The following is a 21,124-nucleotide window of genomic DNA, read 5'->3' as shown; positions in this document are numbered from 1 at the left end:
TCCTTTTCAAAACAATCAGCAGGAGCACCCAGGTGCTCAGTCAGTTTAACCACATGGGGTTTATTCAGGAGCCGAGGCCACCGTGCAAACTCATAGCTGCTGTTTTCATCGCTTCCCTGTGCAAAAGACATATTGGCAATTAAATAGCAGCACCAAGGCAGCAGGACCAAAGAGCCTGTCCCCATAACTGTGCTATTCCCTGGCCACAGGGACGAGCCTGGCTGGACTCACACCATTCCTCTCTCCGCAGGCAGTCACAGCCTGTGCTAAGCCACTCTCCACCCCACACACAGCTGCTTGTTAGCTTCAACAAAGCAGTAGCAAAGAAAAAAGTCTGCTTCTGAGGTGCCAGAATAAATATTAACTAACAGTGTAATGAAATCAAGGCGGGAAGAAGCCTGGGTTCTATTTGTCTGAAGCACCGACAGGCTTTTTAACAGAAACCTGAAATATGTTCCATTCCCATAATGGTTTATTGGTACCTAGTCTGGACTGAGCAACTTCAAGGGTCTCTTACATATTAATATAGCATTTCCTGAGTGTTCGGGGTGGAATGTAGTGTATGCACAAACATGGATACATGTGTATACAGAAATGCACATGCGTGCACACGTAGCTGTGCACACACACAGATTTCTGCCCAGGCTGTCCTGAACAATAACTGTTTGTTTGCCAGATCTCATGTCCTTCATTTTGTGGCACCTCGGCTCATAAGCAGTCATCTCTGTCAGCATTTTGACTTCTTTTTAATACCATTTCTTTTATCTCCACCATTCTGTTCAGCAGAACTCATGATGTTTTTTCTTAGGCAACTTTAAAAAGAAACATAATGTAGATTTTTAGATGGAGGTACTCAAAATTAACAGAAGTATAAACAGGGCGGTGGTTGTGAAGAAGGGAGAGCTTACCTAAGTAAAGAATTAAAATGAAAACAGTCTCAAACATTTTACATCTCTAAGCACTGTTTCTTTTTTTCTTTCCACTCCTTCAGGAATTTATTTTATCTGAAGATTACAACAAGATGACACTAGTGAAAAGTTACCAGGGTAAGAACCATGTTAATTGGTTTATATTGTTGTTAATTTTTGTTAATATTCTCTTAACGAGTGTGAATGGAAAGAAGTCTCCTTAACAGTGATTTTATTTTTTTTAACTCACTAATGTGAGTGGTCGTTTTATCAATAGGTCTATAATGTACTTTGTTCTGAGATTACAAATCTTTTAAAATAGTTATTTCGTTTTCTGTTTTTCCTTTTAATTTTGTCCTTTGGAATATCACTCTAGACAGCCAACTGACCAAAATCCAGACCATGTTTTGGGAAGAGGAGTTTTAATTTTCAGTCTTTAGTAATCCAGTGTATCTACTGAAACAACGTAGGAAACTAAACCTGTGTTTTAGGGCTTAGAACTGCAGCTTTTGGTGTTAATCTGGTTATATTTCACTAACTGTTGGTTTCAATAATATCAAGATTATCAGTGGATGCCTCTCATAGTAAAAGGTCAAGAAATGTTAATCCATATCTTTTCTAATTAGATTCTGGTGTTCACTAATGTTATGTTTTCAGAAACCTAGCTATTTATCCTTGTCAAACCTCTAGCGGGCTATTTATTCTTATATCTTTTTTGCTGTTAGACTAAGGGATGGTATGATAGTACATGGTATCATACCATATTATATGCTAAGTGTTATCTTTCCGTATAGAAGCCTCTGACATGTTGGCTTTAGGTTCCTCACATATATTTTAAAATAGGTACTTATGCATATTTTGCATTTTGTAACTTTAAAGACTGAGAGGATAATTTCAATCTCTAAATGGAGGCTCTGGGCATCACTTTGTAACAGTTAGGTTTTAAGGTATGAAGAGAATCTTGATTTGTGCAGAGCCCAGCTGACATGTGAGTTTTTCACTTGAGCTGTTTCATGAATGTCTGGTGTGTTGTAAAATTAAGAGGGAATTACCTGCATTTTTTCTTAGCTTGTGAAAACTGAAGAAAAATATCCAATGATGATAAAATATATATGTGACTCTTAAATAAAATTGCTGCAATCTGACTGTACAGGTCTTTAACATCCAAATTTGTGATTGCTCTGCAGTCACCAAAGTTTGATGCACCTAGTTTTCATATTTAAGGGTTGTTGCACTGAAGAGGATGAGCTGAAGTCTTCTTTTCTGCATATGCAGAACAACATATGCATGAGAAAAATTTTCTTGATAAGCTCTTCAGGGAAAATGCTGAAAATTTTGGAAGAGGGGAATGGATATCTTGGCAGCATGCAGAAAAACCAGTTGGTTGTGACAGCCCACTGAAGGTCTGGGGAGCACCCCTCATAAAATAAAAAAAAGAAGGAAAAAGAAAAGAAGGAAAATGAAAACTGTTCTGAAAGCCTTCTGCTGCAGTGTGCCAGATGTGCTGCAGAGCATTGCAGGAGGCCTTTGGGTATGAAGGCACTATGGAGAACCTCTATGGGTTGTCCTGGAGGAGAACCCCAAGAGTTCAAATGGCATTCCCCAACTATTGCAGAGCAAAGGATTCTAATGAGCATCCATTAACATCAGTGGAGAGGCAGCACAACTGACCACAGTCATAGCTAGAGTCGCCTCCTGCCTAGACTGTCTGTCTCAGCATGGGAAAGTTTTCATGGAATCATAGAATGGTTTGGGTTGGAAGGGACTGTAAAGATCATTTAGGTCCAACCCTTCTGCCATAGGCAGTCCATTCCATTAGACCAGGTTCTGGCCTTGAATACTTCCAGGAATGGGCCATCCACAACTTCTCTGGGCAACCTATTCTAGTCTCTCACCACACATACCTGAACAATTGAAGTGAACAGGTTTCTGACAGTGCAAGGTAGGAAAACAAACAAAAAAACCCAACAACTAAGAGATTCCCCACTGTTTGCAGGACACCAGTGACCTGAGGCTGACCAGCTGCTTCACAGCGCAGTGCCTCCCGCCACCCTCATTCAAAGATTCTATGCTCTTCACACCAGATGTTGGTGGAGGAGCATAGAACCCCCTCTGCCTGGTCCCTGGGCTTGGCTGGACCCATAGTGGAGGTCTGGGGTGCTGGGGAGACATTGCATAAGTGAGATGCTCTGTGAGCTACTGTCACTCACAAGTTCCTGCAGTTTCACTGGTCCACCCAACATTAGGCACTTTCATGCTTCTCTTGCTACATTTGCCTCCATCCAGAACACTGGGTTTACTGGAGGCCTCCCTGGGGCCAAAGTCCAGTGGTGCTTCTGGAGGAAAGAGCCCAGTTTTCACCATGCTCTCTGGGAGAATATGCAGGGAAGGGCATTGTAGTCCTTTGGGTAGGCATATTATGATCCAGCAGAGATGGATTTTCCTCACATGGTCCAGGAGGACTTCACTCCGCAATCCCATCCCTATAGTGCACCTTCCTCATATGGCTGTACTGAAGTGTAGGGGTTGGCATAAGCAACTTGGTAAAACCCTGGGGCAAGGGAAAACATAATTAAAAAGGAACAGGTAGTTTTGTTGGTATGGTAGCCTTCTAGTGGTTCTTTTGTTAAAGGCCTTACTTTTTAAAAGTTTTGGTTTTACTAAAGGTTTTCAAGTAAGACCTTTATATTATTTAAAAATATTTTAGGGGGAGTAAATAATTTTATTTAGCCTACCAAGGGTCTTTAGCTTAGCCATGCTGGCTGGTTTTATGTGTGCTAGCTTTGTAAATGTTCAACAATGCTCTTAAAAGTAACACCTTGCCTAGTGACTGGTGGGCTATTGATCATCTCCCACAAGAAGGTAGCTGAGGCTGCTGTAGGGATTAAATAACATCAATCCTGTCTTGAAAGGCCATGAATATGCCTGCCAAATGATATGCTAGTGACAGGGAATGACAGCATGTGTATAGGCTTTGCTTTGGTGTTGGTAGGGGTGTGCAACCAGGTCCAGTGACATATGGCAGTCTGACACCGGCAGCGGATGTGGCTGGATGTGCTCTGTGGAGGTTTTGCTGCAGCACTGTATCTGGAGTTGTGAAATCTTGATTCTTGAAAGGGAAACACTGGAATCAGAGATGTAATGCAGTGTTAAGACAGGACTACCTAGTGGCTCTCAGAGCATTGGCCTCCTGTAGGCACTGACTCCTTCTCTTGTGTAAGAAAGGGTAGTGCAAGCATTTGAACAGTGCCATTTGGGATGCTCTGGGAAATTAAACTTTTCATTCTGTGTTGATCTCTCATAACTATCGCCATCCTCTCTTCTTCAGCCACAGCACCAGCTGAAGGCATGGAGAATCTCTGCTCACACCCTCCACTCTTTCCCTGGGCAGCTACTCACATTCCTGCAAAACTATGGGTGTTGAAGAAATCTTTCCCTCCCCTTAGCAGCCTTGGCTTCCAGCCCCTCACAGGCTGGTCCAACTGCATGGCTGTTGCAGCTTCCCACTCTGCACAACCTTCTCTACCCTGCTTCTTGAAAGTGCACCATCTTACCAGGGGCCATGTTTCCAGTCCCCCTCTGGATGAGATAACAGCTCTTGTGTTTTTTTACTTTTTACTGATTTGTTTATATGATCCACACTTTTTCTGTCTAGCCAGGTTAGTAGACCTGCTTCTGCCCCATGCTTTGTGCAGCCTGCCTATTTTGAGGGTGTCCCCCTGCCCCCTTGCTTTCAGGCCAACTCATGCTTACTTATGCTTTCCTCTATGCACAGCCTCTTCATGTGAGCTTTTCTTGCGTATGCTAAGCTTTTTTTCTTGCTGTTAACTTCCACCTCTCTTTTGGTGATGCTTTTTACCCCTCAGCACAGCTTCTTGCCCCTGCACTGTGCATGACCATGCACTGGCTATACTTCTCAGACCTTTGCCTTTACACATAGCACACACCCTCCTTTTCCCTATGCTGGTATCTCGGCGTTCACCTCCTGGTTGTAGCTTCTATTCTCTAGGCACAGACTTTACAACCTTTCTCCAACCTGTTTTTTCCACACTGCTTGCTGTTGCTTTCTCGTAGAAGTAGAGCAGCCCCCTTGCTGCCTCCCACTCTCCAGCTGCAGATGTACCTGCTCCCTTCTCTTCTCTGCTGCTTCTCTACCTTCTGTACAGCGTAATCTTCCTCCAAAAATGGCTTCCTTCTGATGCTGGCTTACACAGATCTGCTCTTGCCTGGTGCTTGCCGAGGCTTTTCCTGTACTGTGAACACATTCAGCTTCCATCCCCCCATCTCCATCCTGCTGCAAATGAACAGCTTTGGAATTGTTTGCTCCACATTTTTTTCTGATCACAAATGGTGATCGAACCTTCCATGGATGAAGGATCAGTTTTTTTGTTTACTGCTTCAAGACCCTGTACCTACATTAATCCTAGGGCCCAGACTTCTTCCTTGCTCTGGTGTCAACTTCCAACCTTCTGACATTTTAGTTCTTTTAGCCTTAACTTTTTTTTTAGCCTTGACTTTGATTTACATTTGTCTTCTCTGTCCTCTGTTACTGAGATGATCTCCATCATGCTCTTTCACTTGGTTCAGATATTTCTGCCATCAGCATGTGTGTTGGCACCAGCTAATATGTGCAAGCATACAACAGAGTGCTGAATTGAAATCTCCTTTTGAGGAGAGAGGATAAGCAAAGCTATTGTGTACACCCCTTCCACCTCTTGGCAAGTAAAGTTCTTCAATGTCTACTCCTTACTTACCAGAAAGAACCTGCCTCAGCATCCACAGGCAGTACTTCTAGCAAAAGTTACAAGCCCTGCCTTTTAGAAGTTTTAGGAGATAGGAATTTTAAGAGAGTTGGGTGGTGCCAGCTATCCTTACAACCAATTCACGGGAAGCTGTCACTAGCAGTAACATTTCTGGACAGGCCTTGAACAGTCTGATCTCGGCCAGCTTTGGACATCCTGTGAAAGTGCATGACCTTGTCTATGACCTTGCTGGTGCACACAAGCTCCTAGGACATGTTTACAAGCCCATCAGGTGCTTGTAGCAGCATGCAGATCATCATGACCCTCTCTCAGTGCACCAGTCCACCAGCTAGTGTGGATGTTTCCGGAGAGACCAGCAGAAAGGTAAAGACAAGCATGAACCACCTATGGGGTCACTGAATTTCCCCCCAAAGAAAACAAGGGCTGAGAGGAGATAGGATCTATTTGAAAGAGCTCAAGTGACTCCTTGGTGGTCCCCATCCTTCTATCTGGAATGTAAGAGTGTATGGAAATGACAGCCAAAATCTGACCTCTTCTATGGGCAAGGGTGAAAGCACCTGGGCACAAGTTCATGTCTGACACTGTAAACTGGTCTAGCTGCCAATCACAGTTGTGGCAACTTGTGTCAATGCATCTTTTGACTTTCCTCCTCAGGGAATCTCCATCTAAAAAAGCAGTGTGGATTAGGGCAGGTGTTGGCTTGTGTAAGCCACCACTTCCTTGCTACAACTGATTCCTCTCATAGGATTTGAACGCAGCTCTCATTTGTGCTGTATATTTGTGCAGGGCAGACAGCAATATTCCAATACTGTTCTGAAGAATTTCTCTGCATTTCAAGTGGAGGCTTGGGGCTGGTGTTTAAGCTTCCAATCATATTTAATTTTTTTTTTTTTTGTGTCAGCTTTTGCGCAAACAAATACAAGCAATACAACCAGCCTGTTTTGTGCAATACATGTTGGTGGGTCTCAGAACAGTCATAAATCAGCAGGGCTGTAGATTGAGGAGTATGGCATTCACTGCTAAGTTACAGCTGGGAATAGTTCTGCAAGTCTTTCCAGCCACTTGTTTTATTAAAAAGTCAGCTCAATCAGCACTTCATGACCAAGCCCACTGGTCATTCATACAAAAAACTGTCTGTACAAGCATGCATTCCCTTGTTTTAATGAAAAGCTTTTGATGGCTTTATTTTGGTAGCAGTAGAGATTTATTCCTTCAGCCGTTTTATTCATCTAACACAGCTGTGATATTTTTCTTTTTCTTTTATTTTATTCCAATCACTTTTCTATCTGGTTTACATGCAATGCTGAAACTTTCCTTTGGTGCAGCGTTGCGCCTGTAACTCATCATTCTGCTGGGGTACCACAACCCAGATCCACCAGACTTCACAGCAGGAGGAGTGGCAGGGTAGGCATCTGTACTGCTGTCATAAAACCGGCTCAAAAGAGGTTTAAACGAAGCCCCAAGTCCATTCCACAATGGCAGTTTTGTTAGTGATGAAACAATCATGGAGGGAAGACTTGTGCTACTGTGGAAGACAAATGGCTGCAATAGGCATGGAAGGAGTTAAGTCTTGCTTCCACTCTTTCTCATGCAAACGCTGAATATGCAGAGCAGGGACCTTACAACCTTGCATGCTAGCTGATGTCAACTGGATTATTAAACACCAGCTGCTTCTGTAGGGAAGGGTGAGTGGAGGAGTTGGGTGCAGTTGGTATTTGCAGTGTTATTCTGCCCCCATGTTTTTCTCTGCAATGTGATTATGTGTCTGTCTGCTTAATTTTCAGCTCATCAAAGCAGGGTCATCATGATTCTCTTTGTCCTGGAAATGGAGTGGGTGTTAAGCACTGGACAAGATAAACACTTCACGTGGCACTGTTCGGAAAGTGGCCAGCGGCTGGGAGGGTACCGCACCAGCGCAGGTGCCTGTGGCCTGCAGTATCCTTTGCTGAGCTCTCAGTTTCATTTCTGCTCTTTGGCACTCAAACAGCCCTTTTAGTTTATTTGTCTAGCTGTCCTCCAAATTTTGTGCCCTGTATAGATTCAGTGTTTTGTGAGAGAAACTGTTACTTAAAGCCAATTTAAAAAACTGCCTATTCTCCTTGCTTTGTCTCCTTAATGCATTATGGCATATTTAGGTCTAAGCATTTTTAACCACCACAATGAGTGATCTGCAACCTATTGTGGTCTGCTATTGTAATAAATATGGATAGGACCTTCATTTAAACATGCAGTGCCTGCTTTCTTCAGAGAATTAATGGTAGCAAAGTAGGTTGGTGATCAGGTCAGAGTGCCTGTGTGCATGTATGGTAAAAATTAAATGACTTTAATATAAAATAATGAGCACTTGTCCTTCACTCTGGAACTGCTCACTGTGTATTGGGAATTTGGGTTAACCGAAGAGTAAATGACTCCAGAAATGGCACTCGAGTGGCTTATTCACGCAGAGCTGCCCCAGCCACCCAACAATAAAAGAAATATTAATTCAGGTTTACTGCAAATGAAAAGGAAAGTGGAAAAGTGTGAACTCTTAGGCTGAAAACAGGGGTTAGCATAAACAGACTTTTTAATGCCCCAGAGTGTACATGGTATAGATGTGTGTTTTGCTAGTTCAGGAGAATTGAGACCTACTCAAAATTACTGTTCCAATATGGACTTGCTTTATATTATCTGGTCATTCAGCCAATATAAATGGCATAAAGACTGGACTTAATTTTAAATTAAATTATAAATGTTTTTGAAAGCTTGATGCAAGAATTTGTCCTGTATTCTCTAAATCTCTCTAGAGAACAGACCATTTTGAGTGAACTTTTGGAGGACACTTTAATTTGAGTCATCTGCTCATGATGGGTGAGGGCAGTGGAAGGAAGAATCATTGACAAGTACTGCAAAAATATTTGGCACATCCAGGAACATGTTTGGTTTTTCTTTTTTTTCTCCTATGTCCTGTGTGCTTAAAATCAGTGTTTCTTAAATAGCACTGCTCTTATGGAGTGCTAAAAGCAGTTGCTCCTTAAATATCTGGTATGGACTCTGAATGTGGAATTAATTGGATGAAGAGGTCAGAACCTGTCCAGTTAGGTGGTTCCAGTAGGTGGTTAAGTGGTCCAGATTTTATTCAGTTTAGGATATGATGTGTGAGGTGTCTGATGTAGTCGACACTTCCTCAAATATGACATGAAACAATACTTTTTCACTATATTCATGAACTTGACTATAATGAAGAAGCATTGTGGTGGGTTGACCCTGACTGGGTGCCAGGTGCCCACCAAAGCCACTGTGTCACTCCCCTCCTCAACTGGGTGAGGGAGAGAAAACATAAAGAAAGGCCAAGATAAGGACAAGGAGAGATCACTCACCAGGTACTGTCACAGACAAAACAGACTCAACTTGGGGAAATTAGTTTAATTTATTACCAATCAAATCAGAGTAGGGTTATAAGAAATAAAACCAAATCTTAAAAACACCTTCCCCCCACTCCTTCTTTCTTCCTGCCTGGGCTCCACTTCAGTCCTGATTTGTTCTGCCTCCTGGGGGGTTGCAGTTGGTCCATTGCATGTTGTCTTTGCTGATCCTTCTTCCTCAAAGGGAGGACTCCTCACACTCTTCCCCTGCTCCAGCATGGGTTTCTTCCATGGGGTGCAGCCCTTTGGGAACAGACTACTCAAACGTGGGTTCCCACGAGGTCACAAGTCCTGCCAGCAAACCTTCTCACAGAAGCCACACCGTATACCCCCCACTTCCAAAACTTTGACATGCAAATCCAATACAAACAGAAAACTAGTAATAGTTATTTTAAAGAAGTTTGGGAAGGAGAGAGTAGATACCATTCAACGCTAATACCTAAGTTACAGAACCCAGAGAGACAACTCCTATGTTCGTGGAGAAGGGCTGCTTCAAAGGTGTTTCATAACAAAAACACAAATTGTGTCTTCTAGAATAGTCTAATTTTTTCTCTTTGGTTTACTCAGGGATACTGCACTATTAGTATGAACAGGTGCCTAAAAGTACACTCTGAATACCTCCTTGAGACTGGAGCACTATTGACAAGGTTGCAGTATGCTCATGCTAAAAGAATTAGCAAGTCATGAAAGGAATGCGTAGCTTGTGTAAACAATATATTTCCCTCAGCATTTATCCATCAGATTTGATGTGGAAACCCGGCATGTGTTTGTTGGTGATCATTCTGGGCAAGTGACCATACTCAAACTAGAGCAAGAGTCCTGCAGCCTTGTTACAACGTTTAAGGGACACACAGGTAAGGCCTCAGGCGGAGACCCAGTCTGGTTCTTCGTCTATGTTCAGTATTATGGTGGTTTAACTCTCCTGTGAAACACTAGGATGGCTTGTGCCAGTGCATAGCATAAAAGGAACATAGACCTTAAACTGTCACAGCAGTTCAGGGAAGCTGTATTGGTAAAAACAAGAGTCATCAGAACTCTGAGCAGAAAACATGTATGACAGAAAATGCCATAATCAGTAGCTACCAGTTAAAGCAGAGAAGACTAGAACAAGTTGTGGTACTTTTGGAGAAGAATGGGTGCTCATAAAGGAGAGATCCACGCTGGTAGACACTTTTTCCCAAAGGGAATAGGCACATCTTGGATGCACTAATTGCTTGTTTCACTGCTGGAACTTGAGCCCCATCACCCTTTAAAAAAGAGCAATTCTGGATAGGATCCTGCCATCCAACAGAAGAAATGGTGGTCATTCCTCAGCATTTTCTCTCCATATCCCTCCTGTCTGACTAAATGCTAATAGCTCAATCACAAGGTAGCACAATCCTTGTGCTAGGATACTGAGAAGATACCCATAATATTCCACACTTATTTCTCTTTTAATCTCTTAGAAATCGTGGAGATGAAAAGCTGTATAGTCACACTGTGACCATCCTTCTACTACATTTTACTGTTCAGTGCAAGTGGCAGTGGAGCCCTCTGCCCACAGAAGAGCAGCTGGGCTGCTCTCAGGAATCTCAGTAGGTTTTCTAGCCTGTTAGTTTTCCGCTGGCACACGGCACGTGGCTGCATGGCCTTTGCTAAAGAGGCCTGCATTTTAATCACTCTCTCTGTCATTTTTATTTAGTTACATTCTGGTCTTCCACTTTCTGTAACAAAATGACTGTTGTGTGCACTCTTATTGCAGGTGGTGTCACTGCTCTCTGTTGGGACCCAATACAGCGAGTTTTATTCTCAGGCAGTTCTGATCATTCCATTATAATGTGGGATATTGGAGGAAGAAAAGGAACAGCCATCGAGCTGCAAGGACATAAGTACGTTTAAAGCCCTCCCTCCTGCTTTTATGACAGAAAAGCTAAAGGCAGAACCCACATCTGGAAACAAACAGCCCAAAGCTTACAGTCTTCACAAGCTTCAAACTTGTATGTATGACTCCCTATGGTTCATGTACATCAGGAATAATTTGCTTATAGTAAGTTTCTCAGTGTTGAGCCCACAGGATGATTTGAGAGTCTGCAGAGGGTGGTGAAGGAAAGCACAGTATCTATAATCCCAAATGTGTTATGGCAGAGCCTGCACCTCTGTTGGAATGAGGAGTGTCCTCAAATGAGAACAGCTGCAGAGAAATGCTCGAGTTTTAGGTGTCAAGGTCTTTCCTTCCCCTAGAGGGAGCATCGGGCTTGAACAATTAGTCCCTTTTTCCTCCACACTTTTTCCAAGCCACTTTACCTACAGCCTGAATTCTAATTAATGCGTTTCACCTGTAGGACCCTTTACATCTCCTCAATGCAAGAGGCATCATCTTTGCGTGTACATTTGTGCACCATAGTAGATGTCTTTGAAGAAGACTAAGTCCCTACTGGGTGTTGATTAGAGGTCAGAATGGCTCTAGTGGCAATGATCTCCCCATCTTTTAACATTGGCAATGCAACAAGTTTGTTTCAGAGTATTGAGACAGCATATATGTGGGACTTGTGTCCAGGCTTAAGTCTGGAAAGGCAAAATCCCGTGGTGGTTTTGGCCTAAGAGTTTCTTACATGTTCATACAGTGATGCTGCACTTGCTGAGTGATTTGCATGCCTCTGGGATTTCAGAGCACTGCAGAGCTCTTGCTGAAGTTCCCAGATCACTCTCATACCCTTCCAGTGGTGCTTGCTAATGCATTGCTGCTAGATTTATTACTGTGGAAATTAGTTCTCCTAATATAAAATTAGCCTCTGGATCTTAATCTGTGGCATGGCTGTCAGCTGGAATAGTACAACATAAAGTCCTAAAAGAATTCTGATGGTGCCTCTGGTGTCAGCAAGCAGGCACTGTGAAAGGTGGCTGTGTTGTACCAAACTCTTCCATAAGTGCATTTCCCTCTGCAGGTGCAGCCATGTGCAAAAGCAAATGTGTTAGCATGAAAGTCCTTTGGGCAGACAAGATCAGTGGTGGTAGCAAAGAAAACCAAATATTGTGGATTATTTCCAGTCGTGGTATTCTCAGTTACAGTGTCTTAATAACCTTGTTTTTTTCTGTAACAGTGTTATGTGGTCTTTGTTCCCCAGGTTGTAAACAGCTTGAGATGAAGCTTGGTTTTCTTTCTTTTATGAAGGATCGAGCCCATCTTTGGAGGCTTGAGCGAATTATTTTTCCCATGTTGTTTTTTTCCTTAAAAGAAGAAACAGAAGCACCTAAATTTTCTACCTTACTCTGAGAAAGCTTAGGAACAATTTAGTGATTCCTGTATTATTTTTGAAACTCTGTACTTGTTAGTGCTAAAAGAAAGTCTTCAGTAGTTCCTCAGTGCTTCATTTCTAGATGATGTAGGGCTTTACAAAAACAAAGTTGTTACGGACTCTTTGACAAGAAGGTACCTTACTGGAGCTTTCATGCATCCAGTTGTGCCTTCAGAGAGGCCCAGAGCTGCAGCTCTGTTGAGGCTTCCCGGTGTAGCTGGAACCTCCCACCCTAAGGGCAGCAAAACCATTTATCAGAACAGGTCTTTGCTTTTGTGGATGCTGCCCAGATAAGCCATACTCTCTTTCTGGTCCCAGCTGGACAGCAAAGACTGATTTGCATCTGATGGATACCATGTACAGTGAATGGGGGAGGGAAATATATGGGCAAACAAAGCAGTTTGTACTGCTTTATTGTATATTCTATGCTTACTTGTGCACTAGCTATAGATGGTTGATTAGTAACTGTCTTGTTTCCTTTTCAGTGATAAAGTTCAGTCTCTCTCCTATGCTCACCACACTCGGCAGCTCATCTCTTGCGGAGCAGATGGAGGAATCGTCGTCTGGAACATGGATGTTGAGAGGCAGGAGGTAGATGCTTAATTCTCATCAGTTTGATCTGAAACAGTCTTGGGAAGAAGGGGCCTTTCTAAAATGGCAACTTTCAACATAACCAAGATCATTCCAAGCTCTAAAAATGTTTTTGGATATGCCTCAGTTGTTATACAGCAATTATGCCATGCCTTTGATAATATGGTACAGGGGAAATTGACTGGCAGAAAATGTGTATTAAAAAGACTGCTAAATGACTCTTACTCTTTACATTACTGCTCTGAAAAACATCATGTAAGGAGGATATTGTGACCTGCTCAGCTTTGTTTATCCTGAGAAATATCATCAATTCAGATGTAAATGGATGGATTAGTGTTGTTTTTAAGAAAACAAAACAATAGAGCTCTTTGTCATCTCTGGAAAACTGCGACCCAGTGTGATTTTTTCACTGTTTTTGATAAAAAGACATTTAACTAGGGCTTCAGTCACACCTGCTACTTGGTCTTGCTCTGGTGTAACAATGTAGAAGCAGGGTAAATGATGGCTACGCTGATCCAGACTAAGATTTCACCCACACATTTCTAATTGCTTTTGTGCTTCACAGCCAGCGAATGTACGGGGGTGCAAAAATGTAGCCCATGTCTTTGGCACTGCGGGAGCAGCCTCCACTTGGCAATTCCTGAGCCTTGACTCAGAGAGGGGGAGCGAGCACTGTGTTGAGTGAGTCAGGCGCCAGCCCTGCTCGACAGCCTGGCAAATCCTGGTGATATGTGTCAAACCTCTGCCCTCTTCCTGCAGAGGGTACAAAGGCACCCCGAGTCCCTGCAGTGGATAGGTCTGAGCAAGGCTTTTCACAGGGTGAGCTTTCATCATCTTTGCTGGTTCTTAAGAGTTTTGGCCTCCCTGGATTTTGTGGGTCTCCCTTGAGGAAGGAGGAAATCTAAGTGAAAAACTTGATTTTAAAAAACTACTGAAGTAGGCATAGGCAGGAACTGAGCTCCCTTTTTAATGTGAGTTAGCATTCCAGTTGGCTCTCTTTAATTGCTAGTCCAATGGCCAAGTATGTCATCAGCCCCTAAAGTGGAATGAATGCAGAGTGGTTTCCTCCTTCCCAACAGATGTTTCCTTTTTGCTGCAACTTGAACATCCAGAAATTAAAATCTTTATTTATTTGCTGCCTTCAAAAAGCTACAGTAAGGGTTTGCTTGTCACAAAACATGCAGCAATGCTATGAGAAGGCTGCTTTAAAAAATAGAGGAGAAATATAATTAGCTAAATGAAGGCCTAACAGCAGGTGCTAATGGGTGCTCTGCTTTCTCAGCCTATGGCTATGTGGGCTTGTTCTTGTTATCAGTAGCACAATAGCGTGTTCTTGGTGCCAAACCACTCCCAAAACATGAATCTTTGAGATTTTAATACCAAATCTTGGTTTGGGGTCCTAGAGCACCTTCTTCTGGATTTTGACTTTGGTATTTGTGCCCTTATTTAAAGATTTTCTCCATGTGATGTGTCCTCAGTACTCACTTTATTGTATCAGATTTTCCCCACACCTTCGAGATTGCATTAGAGTGAATTAAACCATTTCTTCATTTTCAACTCTATTTTTAAAAAGCTGTAAGAAGACAACATCTGAAAGATGCTAGAAGCTGTGTTTCTATTTGACTACAAAGTGGTTACTTGTCACAAGCAAAATGTCTTCTTCCTCTATAGTATTCAAATGCTTAAGAGATGAAAAGTTATACAGACAGATGTAAATCTGTAGGCATTAAACAGAAAGACTGTTGTGGGTAGAAAAGACAAAAATTTGCCCCAGCAGAATGAACTGCCTTCAGAATAACTGGCAGAAGAATATGAAGCAGGTGATTGTTTTATTGCTGGGGATAAAAGATATCCTTGGAGCTGAGGGTCTCCATCTGCCCTTAACTTATATCTGTCTGGCTTTTCTTTGAGTATTAGTTCCTAATCTCAGCAGCATGTCTTGCTATTTTAATTTGCAGCATGTGAGAAATAAGTGGCTCTGATACGACAACTGAAATTTGCTGATTGTTTCCTCATAATGTATGAAACACTAGTCAATGTTTATTTAATCTCATGTGTTGATAGGACTAGTGGGAACATGTTGCAGTGTTGCAGGCGCAGCACTGGCAGGGCTGTCATGGTCTGCCTGGGGCTGCTCCACTGGAGACACAGGATGGACCAACTTACCAGGACCAGCTTTGGATGGAGCTCTTGCTCTGTTGGGGCAGAAAAAGGAGCAGAAGTTGTCTGTCAGGGAAGAAGTGTCGTTCTCGTTAGGCCAGATTAGGACAGAAAAACTGCTGCCATCTGGAGAGGGGTCAAGAACCAGGACTCTTCCCGAGTCTCATGTCCCCTGGAGGGTTTCCTAAACACTGTGGGGAGATGCAGTGCATGCCCCTCAGCAGCTCAGTGCAAAACAAGTGTCAGAGGACCCATATGTAGTGGAGGACAATAACTGACCCTTCCATGTGCTCTCCTGCTACTTCAGGCATTTCCTGAGCTCTTTCAGGATCTGGCAAGACTTGCTTCCCTACAGGGCATCTGATCCATGCTACTCTGCACAGCAAAACCTGGCTGCAGGAGAGAGAAGTACCTTTAATATAGTCTTTATTTTCTTTAAGTCTTCTTACCTGTGTTATCCACAGCATGAATGCAAAGCTACACACCATGTTAGGAAATAGGAGACCTGCCTTTCCTTGTCTTTTGTAAAAGTAGAGAAAAGAGCTGGTTTGGGTCTTAGAGTTGTTCAGATGAATCTCATCTTTCTCACCCCTATGTGTGATTTGTAGCACAGATACCTCTGACAGCAGGAACACCTCTTACAGTATTAAAGAAAGAAAGAATATGAAAAACCCCAACCACATCAGTATTTCCAATAACTCCCCTTTCCTTTCAGATGAGTTTCTTGGCTATTGGAAATACTAATTGCCCCCAGTTTCCATCAGAGGCAATAGCAGGTGGTAAATGCTGTCCAGATAGGACAGGACAAAGTATTCTTACATGCTTAATTCCATAACTGGAGATATGGGGGAGGCTGATTTGTTCCCGGGTTATTTCTGTGGTCCTATTATCAAACACTTCTTCATGATTTGTGTGCAAAGTGTTCCTCCCATGTCCTTCAAAGCTCAGAGATAAACCAAAAAAGACATCTCAGGGAACAGTCAAAATGGCATCCTGTGAAAATGGAGATTTTAAATCAAGTTTAGCTGGCCATATTGCCACATCACAATACATCTTTCTTGTTCTGCCTTTAGGCAGTTGGAAGTTTTTCTGTTTGTTGCTCAATTCCACTTTGTGTTTATGTGCATGTGTGTTGCAGACCCCCGAGTGGCTGGATAGTGATTCCTGTCAAAAATGTGACCAGCCTTTCTTCTGGAACTTCAAGCAAATGTGGGACAGTAAGAAAATAGGCCTCAGGCAGGTTTGTATGTGTCCTTTGATGGGTTAACATATTGCAATTAGGCTTTCCTCTCATAACAGATTGTGGTAACCTTTTTCTCCCTAAAGCTTTGAGAACTTGCACTTTGTTCTTCCACTCAATGCTCAGTAGTGGGACAGTGAACGCCCCACTGATGAGGCTGGGTTTTGGGTTGTGAGGAACACACTTTTGTTTTTCCAACCACTCCCAATAGCAAAGGCATGTCTTGGGCTGAATAGATTGTTTTCGGGCCTTCCATGGCTTTAGCCACATGGGATTTTGCTTATTTTAATCAAATATGTTATAGAAAGAAATTTGTGGCTGATTTTCAGAGATTGTGCTGGAACCAAAGCTGTTTTCAAACAGTTTGGGTAAACGTGTGTAACTGCTCAGGCTGTATTGGAAAAGGCTTATTGGTCTGCTTGAAACATGCTGCTGTGTTTTCCTGCTCAGCAGGAGAGGGCTGCAGACAGAGACTTTTGGGAAAGGGGTGAAAAAGTGCTCCATGTTCTCCTGGAGTTTGAGAAGCTTTCCTGTTTGCTGCAGCTTTGGCTGGGTCTTGCTGTAATTAGATGGTAGAACCAGTGGGACCTGAGCAGTGACCTGATCTGGTTTTGTGGCTTAAGATGTCTTTCTGCTTGTTGTCTCCTACAGCATCACTGCCGGAAGTGTGGAAAAGCCGTGTGCGGCAAATGCAGCTCCAAGCGCTCCTCCATCCCGCTGATGGGGTTTGAGTTTGAAGTGAGGGTCTGCGACAGCTGTCACGAGTCCATAACAGATGAAGAGTAAGTGTGGACACTGAGCCGGCTTGCACTGGAATGGGGCAAAACATCTGCATCTGCATCTGGAAGGACCTGGGCAGATGCGAGGCTCCAGGAGGGAGCAACCCGGCATGGTGATCCCTGGGCTTTTTCAGCAAGATAAGCCTCTGGGGTGACTATCAAGCCAGGAGGGATAGAGGAGCCCTCCTCTACCCTGTTCCTTTCATGCCAGAAAAGGTCTCAAGGTAGAGTTTATGGAGTGGCTGCTGAATTAATGGCAGCAGACAGATAGTTATTCCCTCAATAGAGAAAAATTTTGGGGAAAATCCTGCAGTTACAGTTCTTGTTGATTTTTGGATTTCTTTCTTCAGGCGGGCGCCTACAGCTACTTTCCATGACAGTAAGCACAACATTGTTCATGTACACTTTGATGCCACCAGGGGATGGCTGTTGACCTCGGGGACAGACAAGGTTATTAAGGTAGGAGCAAGGAATGTTCTCTAGCTCCTGTATTTCATTTCCCCTTACTCTCCCATGTGGCTGCAGCTATGTCCTGTCTGCCGCCTTCTACACAAGAGGCTTCTCACTAGTGGATTTCTGCCCAATAAGTACCAAGGAGGTCTTGGTCTATAAAGTTATTGCCTGAAGGAGGCTGGGATAAGTCCTAACTGTAGCTTTTCCTCCAGGAAGACCAACTTTCTTTCAACATGGCAAATCTCAGTGTGGCTAGATAAAGAAATAGCTAAAATAATGAATAAGTTTATAACAGCTTAATTAATTTAAAAAAGAAAAAGCCTCACAATGTGTTATGAATATGCTGATCATTCAAGTTAGCAATGTAATGGGAGTTTTTTGGTTTCTTTTAAGGTCAACTATGAACCCGACTCATAGGGATAAAACACAGTGACATACAGAGTGTTGTTTGGTCAACCTCCACCACTCTGACATGAGTGCAAATTATTTAAAGATTATATTTACACTGTATTTTATTGTCTTTAACCATTATTCACTATGCTGTTATATTTTATTGTATTGACAGTTGTGGGATATGACACCAGTAGTGTCTTGATGTTACATCAGTGGAACTGGAAAGGTGACATTTACAGAAGAAACCAATTTTCTAACCCTAATCATACTGCAGAAGATAGATAATGTTGGGTGCATACAGCAGATGAGAAAGGAACTAATGCGTTTACAATTTTATGTCCTCTGCTTGATCAAGGCTGAACATTTGCACGAAGACTCTTTCCACTTCTCAAAATATTCAAGAAGGTATTTTTTTAACTAACGGTTTGTACGATCTGACTTCAACTGTCTTGAATTCGTTTGGAAAATCTGTGTGCAGTGCAATTTTTAGTTTTTATATTTAACTATGTCAAGACACTTACTGCTTTGTACAGAGGGTTCTTGGGTTGTGCCCTACCATGTGAGTTTTTGGTATCAACAGACTGTATTAGGCAATCGGCTCTCCCACAGCAAGTACCTATTGATTTGGGATATTTCTGCTGACCATGTTCTCTTCAGTGGAGGAACCCCAAGTGCAGTGTTGCATGTTCTCTGGGTGCATCACCAAGGAGCTGATGGACTACTGCAATTCCTAAAAGGGCTCTACCATCTACTTGTCCTAGTGGGCATCATCCAGAGAGCATTTTATTGGTCTGTGTAATCTTCCTGCCTCTTCCTTTGCTGCACAAGTTGCAAAACCAGGGGGCAGGTTGCTCAGCAACTAATTTCTACAGAAAACTGAAATAGTTTTCCAGCTCAGAGCATTACAAGGAACACACAGACTTGTTTGAGTTTGATGAAGCTGACAGGCTGATTCAAATGAAATTATTGGCAACAGGAACTTTTGGGAGTGTGTGCATGGAGGGTGGGCAGATCTAAAACTGGTGTAGGTTGGAAAAGTCTGGTTAACCTCTACCTCTACCTCTACCTTGCACAGCAACATTTCAGCATTTATATCTATCTGTCTGTGTTGTTGAAGATGAATTTTGTTTTTCCTGTTTTCCATATGGTTAGTCATATTTTTTTTAAAATGCTGATGTTTTTTATTAATTTCCTCTATAGACCCAAAACTGATATTGCTGAATGACGCCCATTGTCCTGTTGTCATATTTTATGGTTTCTTTTAAAAATAAACAGTATTTAAAAACCTGGACTGACCAAAATTACCTTGTTAGAAGGGCATTGTCAAGATGAATGATTGAAAAAAACCCCTCTTTTTCCAAAGAGATCTTCTCTGAAGAGTCAACTCTCTGTTCCATTAATCCATTTCAAATTTTAGCATGGTATTGCTGACGCACTTCAAAGAAAGTGGTGTAGAGAGTAGAACTGCAAACCAGACCAAGGGCTTTCCTGTATCCACTGTTTCAGCAGGCCTTGTGGTCTGTATCTGCAGTGACACAGGACATTGGTGGTGCTCAGTCATGCCCTGTTTTGGACTTTACTTTTCCCTTCTAAAGTGGGGAGGCCATGATGTTTACCACTACAGAGCTCATTGCCACCTAGAGAAGCCTGGTGTTCTTTCTTCAGTTAGAACATCAAAAGAAAGTAAAGCTTCTCCTTTGTTTATCCAACACTAATTCACTTTTGAGTTAAAAAAAAAGGTTAACACAATCCATGGCATTAATTCTGGTCCAGTGAGCTGCTGCAGTAAAGAGTGAGTGGACTTTCATGTGTGCATCACTGGACTGCTATGTATTTTCAAGGAAAATTCTCTTTTTAAACATCCTATAAACTGTGATGAAGCATTTTGCAGTCACATTCTCTGAAATAATGCCACCTTGGCTTTCCTGGTCATACAGCCTGTTGATAGTTCCCCTCTAGGCAGCATATTTTAAAGCTTATTTTCAAACATAATTCACGCAGCACTAAAAATATTATTTTTCCAGCTTGAGTGCTAATTGTTTTCTAAGTCCTCCCACTTTCTCTCCTGGAAACTAGAAGCTTGTTTCCTCTTAGAAGGGTTTTCATTACAACTTGTGCATGTTTTCTGATGACTGAAGTGTTCTTGGCTGTTGAAGCTATGCAAGATGAGCAAGTTGCCTGCCAATATTTCATTCCAGCTTGAAAAGATGTACAAAACTTTGCTGCACTTTGATGTTCTGTGTTACCTCGGACTCAGGGCCTTCTGGCCAAAGACCTGACTTGCTTTGCTGTGCAGGGAGTGTATCTCATGGTGATGGAAACATGGGCACACCAAAGTGGATTTAAATGACAGTTTAGTGCTCTGTTTCTGAGGAGACAGCATTTGCAACAAATCTGGTACTCCAGCATGAATTGTGCTTCCGCTGATGGAGTGGTGGAGTCAGCAAGCTGAGGATCTGCTCCTGGGTCAGCACCTAGTCCTGAATACATAATGTTCAAACAAAGATGAGGAACTGACTCCGAAGGAGACTAAATATGGGAAGTACATGTGTTTGGACTGTTCTGCAGTAAACTCTTGACCACTCCCCCATTGTCTTCCAAGGAGTCATGGTTTCAGTGTTGTTTGTTGAGTAGATGTTGGGTATATAAATCCATTTTGCACAATTTTCCTGGCTCTTCTTTCTGACTGAATTACCTGCAGGGCTATCTGAATTTAAGCTAAATATCTCCTTATCTTGCAGTTGCAGGACAAACTCATCTGGGTTTAGAAAATTATATAAGCTGAAAGTGAAGCTGAGGGGGGAAGGGAAGTTTGTCCCTTTGCTATGCCCTTAAAAGCTATAATGTAGAGATAGGAACTGAAAATAGATGTCTGTAATTCAGTAATTCTTTTACCTTCCAAATGAAGTAAGGAGGATATGACATTGGGAGAGTTAAAACACCTGCCTTCCTCTTCTATTACTTTCTTCTGTCTACTAGATCCACCCGAAAAGTGATCCCTGTTGCCTGGTCATTTTCTTTCAATTTTACTTGCTGAATAACTCACCTGAGCTATTTTTATGAAGTGCATTATTGGAAAGAGGGTGTCTTTTGATACAGGTGTAAACTGTGCAGCACCACATGCATACACACATCCACACACACTCGAATCCAAGTGCCCT

The 21,124-nt window shown here is 42.5% G+C and overlaps 2 protein-coding genes across 3 annotated transcripts in view; one reads left to right on the top strand and one right to left on the bottom strand.

Moving 5' to 3' along the window:
- The window catches only part of WDFY2 (WD repeat and FYVE domain containing 2), an 85,208-nt gene extending 65,956 nt beyond the window's left edge, over positions 1-19,252 (top strand). For both annotated transcript variants that reach the window (XM_027648168.1, XM_027648159.1), the window contains 9 exons: positions 992-1,046; positions 7,456-7,606; positions 9,814-9,926; positions 10,814-10,940; positions 12,833-12,938; positions 16,237-16,338; positions 16,990-17,120; positions 17,468-17,576; positions 18,136-19,252. In XM_027648168.1, the coding sequence (XP_027503969.1) occupies positions 992-1,046; positions 7,456-7,606; positions 9,814-9,926; positions 10,814-10,940; positions 12,833-12,938; positions 16,237-16,338; positions 16,990-17,120; positions 17,468-17,576; positions 18,136-18,165 (924 nt within the window). In that variant the 3' untranslated portion in view covers positions 18,166-19,252. The remainder of the gene's footprint in view (positions 1-991; positions 1,047-7,455; positions 7,607-9,813; positions 9,927-10,813; positions 10,941-12,832; positions 12,939-16,236; positions 16,339-16,989; positions 17,121-17,467; positions 17,577-18,135) is intronic.
- Positions 19,253-19,401: 149 nt separating this feature from the next.
- The window catches only part of DHRS12 (dehydrogenase/reductase 12), a 38,257-nt gene continuing 36,534 nt past the window's right edge, over positions 19,402-21,124 (bottom strand). The window contains exon 10 of the mRNA XM_027648199.1: positions 19,402-19,488. Within this exon, the coding sequence (XP_027504000.1) occupies positions 19,466-19,488 (23 nt within the window). The 3' untranslated portion in view covers positions 19,402-19,465. The remainder of the gene's footprint in view (positions 19,489-21,124) is intronic.

This window comes from Corapipo altera, unplaced genomic scaffold, assembly GCF_003945725.1.
Source record: "Corapipo altera isolate COAL_440 unplaced genomic scaffold, ASM394572v1 0, whole genome shotgun sequence".
Lineage (NCBI taxonomy): Eukaryota > Metazoa > Chordata > Aves > Passeriformes > Pipridae > Corapipo > Corapipo altera.
Note: the sequence above shows the minus strand (reverse complement) of the source record. Positions and strands in the feature narration are given on the sequence as shown.